We start from the raw sequence: 12,330 nt of genomic DNA on the forward strand, positions 1-12,330 counted from the left end.
TTAGGTAGTTTTACATTCCAGCTTAAAAAACCTTTCATAATAATGGACCCTAATAATGATATGGACACATATCATGGAATTGTATCACACGGATACTGCATATAGCCATGTACACAAAGCTAGAGGCAGTTACTGAGTTTGTTGCTTTGTACTTTTTGTTGGAGATGATGGTTCCCATATGTCAACAAAACTCAAAAATAAAAAACAAAATATGTCACAAAATTGCTACATGTAACACAAATTTTGCATTTGCTGAATCAACAGCCTAAAATAATTCCCCAATTCCAGACAAAACAATGAAGACTGCTTAGACACCACAGTAAGGAAGAGAAAATAGTGATCCCATTTCTCTTTGCTCTCAGGAAAGGGAAGACCTCTTCTTTCGTGCTCTCTGCCTATGCCACACTGTACAAGTGAAAGACGAGGACCACGCTGACGGAGAAAAGAAATCAAGTCAATCTGGCAAATCTAGTGTCTACATTTCTTCTTCTCCTGATGAAGTAGCTCTTGTTGAAGGCATTCAGCGGTGAGAATTGTACCAATCTCTTGACATTTAGATGTTAGTAAATACTGGAGCATGTTCAATTATTGGAAAGTTTGGTCTTCTACTTAAAAAAAAACTGGGAACAAATTAAATTATTTTACTGATTCTGATAATCCAACTTTATGGAAAGTATGTAGGTGTAATTCTGTACCTGCCCATTATTGACCTGAAAAGTGATATGCAAATCAGGAAGTCTTGCTAGAGGGTTCCCACCAGCATTTTCCTAACCACAGAAACAATGATATTAGTCAACAAATGGGCATTTTGTCAGCTGATGACACAGGGCAGTGGAGAGGTACACACAGTCAAGTGATCTAGATTGCTCTGTGTAAAGGATCACCTTTAGATTCACCTACAGGACACAACTTTAGGTCTAAAACTCGGTTTACAGGCCATCAGGTTTATTTATACCGTAGTTAAAATGATACAATATATACCTAATGACTGTACTGCACTACTACGGTTAGTAGCAGATTGCAACTGTTCCTACCCGTACCCGTAGACACTTGAGGTGTACCCATGCTGTAACCTTCTACTGCCAATCACTGACCTCAGCGATGACCTCTACACCCCGTAAGTAACAAGCTTTGGATGCAGAGATAACTGCTGAGGCCAGTGTTGACATGCAGCCTAATTGAAGCTTCAGGATCCTATACCAACCTGCTGGACTGGAATGAAGTGAGTAAATAAGTTTAATTTCTATTATTTTAAATGCAGCTGTGAATTAAAAATGGAGAACTAATGACTAAAATAAGGGGAGAGTACAGTGTCACAGTGGCCTACCATAATATTTTTATCTGGGGGGCCCTGGAACCCTATTCCGACACTGGGAGTGTATGATTACTTTTTCATATCCATGGCCAAGGTATAACTAAAAGAGGACCCTTGGACAATGTTTTTTTACTATGGAAGAATATTTTTGTCTGAGGTTACTAATTATTTCTTTATAACATCAAGGTATTTTTCTATTTGTACCCCCTTCTGTAGGTTATAAAGTTATGAAGTTAGTGGGTATGTATTTATGACCTGTCTCTCTCCTTTCAGACTTGGCTACACATTTCTGAGACTAAAGGACAATTACATGGAGATCTGTAATAGAGAAAATGACATTGAAAGGTATGGTACTTGAGTCAGCAGATACTGGTCACCATGATGTGAAATTGCAAGTGAATTATTACCTTCAATCATATAGAAAGTAAAAAATCTAATGAAAATAAATATATGATGGCTGTAGCTGGACATGTAATTTTACAGTTGCATAGCTCTTTAGCACTGATCCATGTGGACTTTATAGCTTATGTTCAGCAGGATCCATGAATAATAAAGCAAGTGTCAGGGACTCATTCAGAAATAGAAACCATGAATCTAGGTTAAGCTGCTAAAGCATTTACTATAGAGACACTAATACGTTATCATGCTGGATGCTCACTGACCTGTGATACCAAGACTTCTGAGGGATATATATATATATTTGATGGAAAAACTTGCAGTTTGCGTATAGGAAAAATATGAGTGTAGAGGATGCATTGATTCACATCCAAGTAGTGCATTTAACACTGTTTCTCCAGTTGTCTTAGGGCGCAAGCTAGCATCAATGAGCATAATACAGGTGTCCCACAAGGCATATAGTTATCCCTTTTTCTCTTAGTGTATATACGGCCTACATCCGACAAAATAGCCGCCATGTTTCATACAAAAGATTTTGGATGACACAGTGGTGGTAGGATGTATCTGAAATAATGAGGAGTCTGAATAAAGGGAGACTATAGATCAGTGGTGGCGAACCTATGGCACGGGTGCCAGAGGTGGCACTCAGAGCCATCTCTATGGGCACCCTTGCCATCACGCAAGGGCAGTGTTAGTCAGACAGGACTTAAGGCCTCTTGCAGCCCAGGACCCTAGAAGGAAGCTACAATGATAATCCAAACTTTTTCTCCTTCTTTCTACTGTATTGGTGTCCTCAGGTGCCTATACAATTCAAACCTGCGAAAGAGCAGGAAGTAATTAGTTACTGCTTAAATTGTCACATTGGCACTTTGCGAAAAATACATGGGTTTTGGTTGTAGTTTGGGCACTCGCTGTCTAAAAGGTTTGCCATCCCTGCTATAGATCGTTACGTAGAATGGTGTGAAGTAAACAGGCTAATATTAAACACAGGAAAACTAAAAAGTTGTTGGTAGATTTAAGGTCTAGTTGCAGAACCCCTGAACCAGTGAGAATAAATGGCATAGAAATAGAAATGGTATCCAATTACAGGTATTTGGGGATTCATGTTGATAAGAAATTAAATTGGCATTAGCACGTTGATGCGTAGTTGATAAAGGGTGCAAGTAGATAACATTTTTTAAGGAAATCAACCTATTCGAATGTCTGTAGTAGACTTCTTTGGGGTTTTTACAAAAGTGTTGTGGAGAGTGTTTTATTTTTTGCGGTGGGAGCTTTGGGGTCAAATATAGCTGAGCGAGATAAAACAAGACTGAACATACTGATTCTCCCTCCCCCATTGTCTTGTGTGGACAAGAGGTACACTTCTTCATTCATCCAAGTTATGAGTCTCATAGGAATAAATGGAAAACCAGACTTCCTTCCCAGTGTAAGATGATGTGTCAAGTTAAAGTGTCTGAGCGCTGGTCAGATGAAACTGAACAATAAAGAAATATTTATTACCCAATACAGCCTCCAGTAAAAAAAATATCTTTACAATGTAAATAATTTAACTTCCTAATGGTCAAAGAAGAAAAATGTATATACAAGCTATTTTTGACTGATATGAAAAGTCCTGTCTCCATCATGCTGAGAATGTTGGATTTAGCTTTTGGATGTTTCTTTGACCACCATCATATCTGCTAACATCTGAAATGGGAATAACCCTTTTGCAAGTCACTCTTTCCATATTGTTTCCCTGAGTGCTGCAAGTATTGCTAAGACATTGCCCCAGTTCTTTTTTTATTACTTGTCTTCTTGATGCTGTTTAGAAGTTTTTGGATGTGTTACAAAGTTCATTTCTAAAAGCAGTGCTATAAATTGTAGTAGATGTATATAACGTTGCATTACATTTTATGTCAATTTCCCAATCATTAACAATCGTTATTGTCTTTCATTCTGAATTCACAGGTTTGAATTACTACAGACTTTGACGTTTGATTCTGTAAGAAGACGTATGAGTGTCATAGTGAAATCCACTACAGGTAGAATTATAAAAAGTCATTAGTATAATATATTATTAAAGAGGACCTGTCACCCTCAAAAAGACCCCCAACAAATATGCCCCCCATAATCCTCTCGTCAGCCCCTTTCTATATCTGCCATTTTTCTTTTAATTTATGGATTATGGGGGCATATTTGTTGGGGGTCTTTTTGGGGGTGACAGGTCCTCTTTAAGTTTTGTAACATAATCATATTGGGGCCATTTACTAAGAGTGGTGCAAACTGTGAAATCTTGAATCTGGCACTCCCTGCAATGGCCCGACAGAGTTCACCAACTTTTTTGTGGTGCACCTTTAAGGGCGTGCGACACACTTATGTCTACTTTGCATGATAAATCTGGCCCACGGGCTGACTGAGCACCCGAACGCCCCCTAATTTGTATCTCACACACTTCTTTAAGGACATCAACCACTATGTGCTGGCATGTCTGCTACACCGTAATAAAAACTTTATAACTTTATGCAAATGAGCCAGAGGCAATCACCCCTCTGCTAGCCGAGCTCCTCCTGGCTCTGTTGGAAGATAAAATATGAACGCCCCCTCATTGATATTCAGCTACGTCGCCGGCCGCAAGCGCTGTAGACAGCCAGTGACGTCTGTCGCTAATACCACACATGAGCTAGCTCCCTTGCGCAGCCGGTTGGAGAGAAGTGCGGCTGTGCAAGAGACACACATGCGACTTCGTCTGGGCAAGAGAAGAAGGAGGACTTGCGGCTGGCGACAAAGCAAAATATCAATCAGGGTGCGTGCATATTTTATCTTCCTACGGAACCAGGAGGCGCCCGGATAGTGGAAGGTTGAGCATTTGCATAAGGTTATAAAATCTTTATTTGGGTGTAGGAGACGTCCAGAACGTGGCAGGAGGACTCCCACTTAACCCTTAAGGTAACAAGCATGCATTTGGTGACAGTCTACACCCCTAAATGTGGTGGTAGATATCCTTTAACCCCTTCCCGACATGTGCGTTCCCGCAAAATGCAGTACTATTACTTCATGCTTCTGGACCCGGCTCCTGAATGGAGCCGGGGCCAGAAGCTGCGGGTGTCAGCTATATATTATAGCCGACACCTGCCTCTAACACCCGCGATCGGAGATTTCTTCTCGGAGAATTCTTCTTGGAATTTAGAGTGAATCGGACCCCCCGTGGCGCTTACCGGGGGGGTCTGCTGTTACGATCGCAGCCCCGGGACTGCCGGTGCCCGGAGCTGCGCGATCTCCTTCCTGTAGCCGGGTCCGTACCTGCTGACAGGACCCGGCTGTAACACACTGAGCATGCGCAGTGTAATACATCTGTATTACACTGTGTAATGTGAAGAAAAGCTTGAACAAGCGATCCGGGGATCGCTTCTTCAAGCTTACCTGTAAAAGTAAATTAAAAAAAGTTAAAAACATTAAATAAAAACATTTTTGTATAAAAATAATTAATTAAATAAAGTTAAAGTCCCCTAAACACAAATATTCCCTATACACATGCAATAAAGGGAGAAAAACACAAAATCGCCAAAAATCCCCACATATTTGGTATCGTCGCATCCGTAACAATCCGTACAATAACTCAGAAACATTATTGGACCCGCTCGGTGAACGCTGTAAAAACAAAACCCGAAAAACACGCCAAAAATGTACATTTTTCATAAAATCTCTGCACAAAAATGTTCTAAAAAGTGATCAAAAAAAGTTATATGCGCCAAAATGGTACCACTGAAAAGAACAACTCAACACGTAACCAAACTCAGCTCTGTTAACCAAAAAATATTAAAGTTACGTCTCCGAAAAGATGGCGATGCAAAAACAAATGAGATTTCCTCTATATTAGTTTTTATCCAGTAAAATTGTAAAAATAAATGAAAAACTATATAAATGAGGTATCACCGTAATCGTAGTGATCTGTAGAATAAAGATAATATAGTATTTTTAGTGTATGGTGTACGACCCCCAAAATATACAAAAAGAAAGGAAACCAAAATTGACAATTTTCTTTTCACCCATACATTCAAGAGTTAATAAAACCTCATCAATTAGCTAAAGACCCACTAAAATGAAGTATTTTTAAAGTGCATCTCATGTCGCAAAAAATAAGCCCTTATATGTCCAAATTGCCCAAAAAATAAAAATTGTATAGCCAATAAAAAGTGACAATGCATAATCTGCTCTGAATGGCGTAGCTTCTCTTTGATGCCCTGGCGTGTGCCCATACAGCAGGTTACCACCACATATGGGGGATTGTTATACGCGGGAGGGATAGGGTATCAAATTTTGTGGAGCGTTTTGGTATTTTATCCACTGAAAATTTGTACATTTTTTGAAAAACACATGAATTTAGCCAAAAAAATTTCCCTTTCAAAATTGCATCCGATTTTGTTTTAACCCCTGTAAAACAATTAAAGGGTTAACAAACTTCATAAAAGTTGTTTTACGTACGTTGAGGGGTATAGTTTCTATAATGGGGTAATTTTGGGGGTTTTACTTTTATTTAGGTCTCTCAAAGTGATTTGAAACCAGAGCAGGTCCCTCAATAGCAGGATTTTGCGTTTTTTATGAAAATGTGAAAAATTGCACCTAACGTTCAAAGCCCCATAACATCCTACAAAAATAAGACTATGCATAAAAAACCATGTCCACATAAAGAAGACATTCGGTGAATGTTAGTTATTAAGTATTTTTGCGGTTATGACTATGTATGGAAAAAGTAGAACATTTTGAAGTTTGAAAATCAAGAATTTTTCCAAATTTTCACCAAATATCTGATTTTCTCATAAATAAATGCAAAACATACCACCAAAATTTTTCAACTAACATGAAGTACAATGTGTCACGAGAAAACTATTTTAAAATCACTTGGATATGTTAAAGCGTTCCGAAGTTATAACCACTTATAGTGACACAGGGCAGATTAGAAAAAATGGGCCGTGTCAGGAAGGTGAAAAGTGGCTTCAGCGTTAAGGGGTTAAAAACCTTTGCAAGCAGTTTGTACTAGAAAGAACATGCTAAGTCAGAGGGAAAACTGGCACAACGGCCTTAATAAATGTGCCCCATTGTCTTATTGATAGCAACGTGAGCTGAGTCTGATAATATGAGATACTGCAGTCCTCGGGGCCGAATGGTCTGATGACATAATTGTGAGTCTATAGAATGTCATTTCTGCCTTGTCTCCACTTGACTTCCGATATCCTAATGTCATTTTTAGCTGGTTCCAATAGCCTATTCTATGCTGATGCCTTTGTCAACATTCTGAATCATTTAAGTGCTTAATAAAACTTTAGAGATATAAAAGTTGTATAAAACATAGTGATATATGTTGCAAGATGTCCCGGGTCGCAGGCGCACCCGTTTTCCTCCCTGTGCCCCCTTTAAGCCAGCAGCAGGTTCACTTACCTCGCCGTGCTCCAGCGATGGTCTCCTCTCACCAGCTTGCGCGTTTCTGTCTGCGATTTAAAGGGCCAGCATACCGCTAATTGGCGCTGGCCACCTGGCAATCTTTAAATAGGCAACCTCTTCCCTCATGCCCTGCCAGATCTTTGTGTTTCCATGCCATTGAGAAAGCTGTGTCCCATACCTTCTGCATATAGACTGATTTCTCGGTTCTGTTCCTAATCTTACTTCTCTGCTGCCTGCCCTGACCTTCTGCTCCACCTCTGTCGTTGATTCTGTTCTGCCTGTCTCGACCTCCTGCCTGTCTCCGACCACGATTCTGCTTCACAACCTTGTACCTCGCCTTGGCCGCCACCACGGACATAGTTGCGCCTGTGGAGTGACCTGGTGGCACCATGCCACAACAAGTCCAACCTGCTTTGTCAGCTGTAGTACAGTGGGTCCACTACTCCCAAATCCTGACCCAAGGACTCATCCCCCCTGCTAAACAACAGCACTGATATTTCTTTCCTACAGGATTAACCTCTAACTATTAACCTCTATTAGGCTGATGTATAGATAACAATAGAAACCTCATCATCATTGTATTCCATATAAAACTATATAATATGTTTCATAGGTGTTGTATCTACAGAGCTTATTATTTCAGGCTTCTGTTAGTGTTGTGCACTGATACATTATTGGACGCCACAAGGTCTTGCTTTGCAGATGTATTTCTTTGTATAAAGCATGGGTGTGTCATTACACTCTCATAATGAAAAGCTTTGAGCTGAGACCTTAGAGTACACAACCAGTCACTGTCTCAGTAGTTAGTCAGTGAGTTGTGAAAGTACAGGGTTTTTTTTGTACATTTTGTACATACCACGAAGCATTACTCATTCACTGTGCTAGGGGAAGTTACTCACTTTCTATATTTTTTATTACTTTCAAGAAAGAATTTTGACATAATAACATGCAGTCAATTTGAATAAACAATACAACTTATTGGGTGTTAAAGAGTTACAATATACATTGATGACTAGATAGCAAAGAGATTATCAGTTAGATATATGTGGAAAAGACCATAAGATATGGTTTAATTTCTTTTGCCACCACATCCGCTCTAACATAGGTGAGATGTGCTTGGACACTTTTGAGTCGATCTTGTGTATAATACCAGTGTAGAACAGCTGCTTCTACATGTGAGCAGCTCTTTGGTGACTTGTGAATAGGTCACATAGATTGTGTCCATTCCTCTTGAGAAGTATTGGTTTCCAGGGTTCTCTCCCGCACAGAATAGGAACAGTTAAATGTCATACTGTTGGTAATAAAAAAAATAGATCAATAATGTTTTATTATAGGAAGATAGATGGTTGTCTATTTTAGAAACAATTTATAAATATCCTTATCACTTTGTTATATTTATGAATATTCTGGGAAGGTATAAGATATTTTTAAATTATTTGTTGGTAAAATATGAATTACCATCTTCGTAGAGATCTTTGATAAAATACCTTTAGATATCCATGAGGGTGAGAGAGTGAAAACTGGATATAAGTGAACAAGAAGGTAGAGAATTATTTTCTTGTCTTAGTCTATCTGATTGGTTATTGCACAGACTTAGGCACATTCACACGATGTGTGCCCGCCGTACCGTTGCACATGCAGCACATGTACGACACTGAATCGCTCCCGTACTGCGCCGTGCGCCCATTCCTGTCTACCGTACATACGTCCCCCATACGGTCGTGTGAATATAGCATTACATTGTGTCGGCAGAATAGTATGGCTTTAGCCAAAGTAGGTAGTTGTGGGGGTAGGCAAAGTTTCCATATCGTCGCTATTATCAGCAGACGTACTCTTATTTCTTTAGCTAGATGTGATTCTATAAGCATCCAGGGAGTGAGAGATGCAGAGCTGTACTTTTAGATGCAGGTTTTTTTCCCTGCCTAGATGAATTGGGAAGTATTGTGCTTTGGCTAAAAAGGATTTGGGGAGAAGTATGAATAGGGTTCTGAATATAACGGCCTTGGTCATAGCATCATATTCAATGCAGCAATACAGCCTAGCCTGTGGTTCAACTTTTTGTAAGGCTGCACTGTCATTAGCTATTGTTGCAAGAATGGGAATGTAATTATGGAAATATTTGTGGAAGTATAGAAAGGAGTAAGATTAATTTCTACATTTTGGACAGATTCCTTTTGCCATTCTAAGTCACAGCGTTGATGCAAATAATAGCGGGAATCATTTGATTCATGAAAAGGGAAAGCTTAGGATTTTTGCACAAAGTTACTCACTTTATTTCTCTGTTTACAGGTGACATATTCTTATTTTGCAAAGGGGCAGATTCTTCTATATTTCCCAGAGTCCGAGAAGGCAAAGTTGATCAAATACGAGCCAGGGTTGAGCGTAATGCTGTGGTAAGTCATGTTTAATTCTTATATTCTCCTATTGCATGTTGTTAACGCTAAATAATCCATTTTATAGCTTAAGATATTGTTATATATGATTATTTATTCAATAGATTTTTTTGATAAGCATAAAGAGTGCAGCATAAACCATTACATTAAAATGGTTATATTTAAATAAAAATTTTCTTTATAGCTAGTTTCTGCTCTAGTGAAGTGAAAGCCATGGCACCGAGGAAAACACTCCAGGGCAGGGGTCACAATGGCCCACATTTATCAAAAACAGTGGAAGCTGCTCTATGTGCAGTTTGCCTGTGAAATGTTCAGGAGGCGCCAGATTCATGAATTGTCGTGCTCTTTCTTCATGAATCTGGTGCCCCCTGCACTGCTTGCGAAGTGTGCACTTTTTTTTTTGTGCACTTTGTTCATGCGGCAGAATTGTGGAGCACGTCAGGGTAATTGTGGCTCAAACTCTAACTAAGCAGTTACAAGTCCCTTTTGGAGCACATATTTTTGTCTTGTTGGACACAATGCAGCCGCAACACAAAACTGGTGCAGACACTTTATAAATACATTTGCAAGCAGTTTGCACATTCAGACAGAAAACTGGTGCAAACACTTAAATGTGGGCCATAGTCTATAGATTTCATGTTAAAATAATAAAGTGAACAATGGGACATTTTTCATTTGGTAAAGCATAAATAAATGTTATACTGGTGCGTACCTTTTTTTTGTCTAAATACAACTTGATGGGACCCCCTGTATGTTAAAGTCTATGATTCCTTATTCTGTGTATGGATTTACAACACTTGCTTGTTTGCTATGTGCCAGTGATATCTAAGACCGTGGTGAATGAATCAGGGAATGCTAAGGATTATTTTCTATTTCTTTTGACCATTGTATGTAGACAGTGTTTGCACTGTGGCAGGACATCATGTGTACAATGCTGTTGGTACTGTTGTATGTGTATATGGCTTTCCTTGCGATGGGTTAATGTTTTTCTTGTCCTTTTCATCTCTACAGGAAGGCCTGAGGACTTTGTGCATTGCATATAAAAGGTTTTCACAGGAGGAATATGCAGCTGCTGAAAAGTTGCTCAGGAGTGCGCAGCTAGCCCTGCAGGATAGAGAGAAAAAACTGGCAGAGGCCTATGAACAAATTGAGCAGAACCTCATCTTACTGGGTGCCACAGCAGTGGAAGACAGGTGAACTGACACTTTATTATAGTTCTGTACTAATACTAAATTGTAGTGTTTGATTTTCTGTCTTAAGATGTCCTATACTTTTGACATATGATGTTTGCTTGGGTTGGCTCAAGCATGCTTAGTTTGGCTGAGTGTGTGTTTTTTTCAATAATGAGAGGTATATAAGCCACTGACAAATTCCTCTGGGAACAGGTTGCCTCCTTTGACAACAATGAACTTATTGGGGGAAATTTATCCGGACTTATCAGACCTACAACCATTGAAATAATTGCAATTACATGGAGGGCACGGCTGAGGAGGGGGCATAAAGGGGGTGTGCCTGTGCACTCGCTATAGTCTGGTAATGCTCCCCCATTCTGTTGGTGACTTCTATGTACTATGATCTTTAATAATAGTTCTGTAAATTTGTTATATGTCACTTTGAGTTGAAATGGTTCCTAAAATACTTATTACTTTTTTTTTCACGTCTCACAGTTAAATGTGAAATATATAAAAAGAAAGAAAGCCCATGGACTCATTTTTTGTGAAAGTGACATTGTATTAAAATTCCACATTGGATTTTGGCAAACTGTTCTGACCCATTTTTCCACAAATTATGTAAAGGCAGGATTCACGGCAAGGAGGAGGATTCTATATACCCGTGGCAATGGGATGGAAGGGAATATTTAAATACAATAATTAAGAGGTGTTCCTCAATACATGTGTCCATATTGGGGCACATTTACTTACCTGTCCTGACGCATTCCCCGAAAGTGCATTGTCCGACCGGAATGCGATTTACTAAGATCGTGCGCCCGATATCCTGCATGTGTTGCTTCCCTGCTCAGGTCCGCCGGAGTTCACCTTCTTCTTCCTGGTGCTTGGGCTCGGAACACAATTTTAAAGTTAAATCTGGCGCTCAGTCTGAATAAGTCGGATCGTCCAACGGCACGCCTCCCTCCCCCCGATTTCAGTTGCATAAAAACCAGCGCAGCCGCACCACAATCCGATCGCATGCAACACAATCCCTAGTTAAATACCAGTCACATCGGTGCAATTCCTGAAAACGCCGGAAAAACCGGCGAAATTGCGCCGCAGACTCTTAGTAAGTAAACCCCATTGTGTCCTACATCTTACCATCTGATGGGTTCTCTTTGAAGAGGGTTGTACTGTGGTGATGGAAATGTCAAATGTAGGAAGTTAACAAGTAAAATGTATAACTGTAAACTTGTATAAAGCAATGTCAAGTTATAAAGTTTATGTTGTTCTCATCTAACCAGACTGCAGGAAAAAGCAGCTGACACGATTGAAGCTTTACAGAAAGCTGGCATTAAAGTATGGGTCCTGACAGGAGACAAAATGGAGACTGCTGCTGCCACCTGTTATGCTTGCAAGCTGTTCAGAAGAAATACTCAGCTGCTGGAGCTGACAACAAAGAAAATAGAGGAGCAGAGTTTACATGATGTGCTCTTTGAGTTGAGCAAGACTGTCCTGAGGCACAGCGAGAGCTTAACCAGGGACAATTTCTCAGGGTATGTGACCCAACATACAAGTTTATACCAGAGCTTGAATTATTTGTGTGGGAAGCCCTTGTGTGGGATAGCCATAACCAAGACTATAGACAGGAAAGGGGGCA

The 12,330-nt window shown here is 39.8% G+C and overlaps 1 protein-coding gene across 8 annotated transcripts in view; it reads left to right on the top strand.

The window, feature by feature from the left end:
* Positions 1-12,330, top strand: part of ATP11A (ATPase phospholipid transporting 11A) — a 121,823-nt gene that overhangs the window by 65,165 nt on the left and 44,328 nt on the right. For all 8 annotated transcript variants that reach the window (XR_011853144.1, XM_072135588.1, XM_072135585.1 and 5 more), the window contains exons 14-19: positions 363-526; positions 1,589-1,660; positions 3,659-3,732; positions 9,419-9,522; positions 10,534-10,715; positions 11,975-12,226. Coding sequence is in view for 7 of the 8 variants with exons in the window: in XM_072135588.1 (XP_071991689.1) it covers positions 363-526; positions 1,589-1,660; positions 3,659-3,732; positions 9,419-9,522; positions 10,534-10,715; positions 11,975-12,226 (848 nt within the window). In the remaining variant the exon portion in view is untranslated. The remainder of the gene's footprint in view (positions 1-362; positions 527-1,588; positions 1,661-3,658; positions 3,733-9,418; positions 9,523-10,533; positions 10,716-11,974; positions 12,227-12,330) is intronic.

Source organism: Engystomops pustulosus, chromosome 2 (assembly GCF_040894005.1).
Source record: "Engystomops pustulosus chromosome 2, aEngPut4.maternal, whole genome shotgun sequence".
Classification (NCBI taxonomy): domain Eukaryota; kingdom Metazoa; phylum Chordata; class Amphibia; order Anura; family Leptodactylidae; genus Engystomops; species Engystomops pustulosus.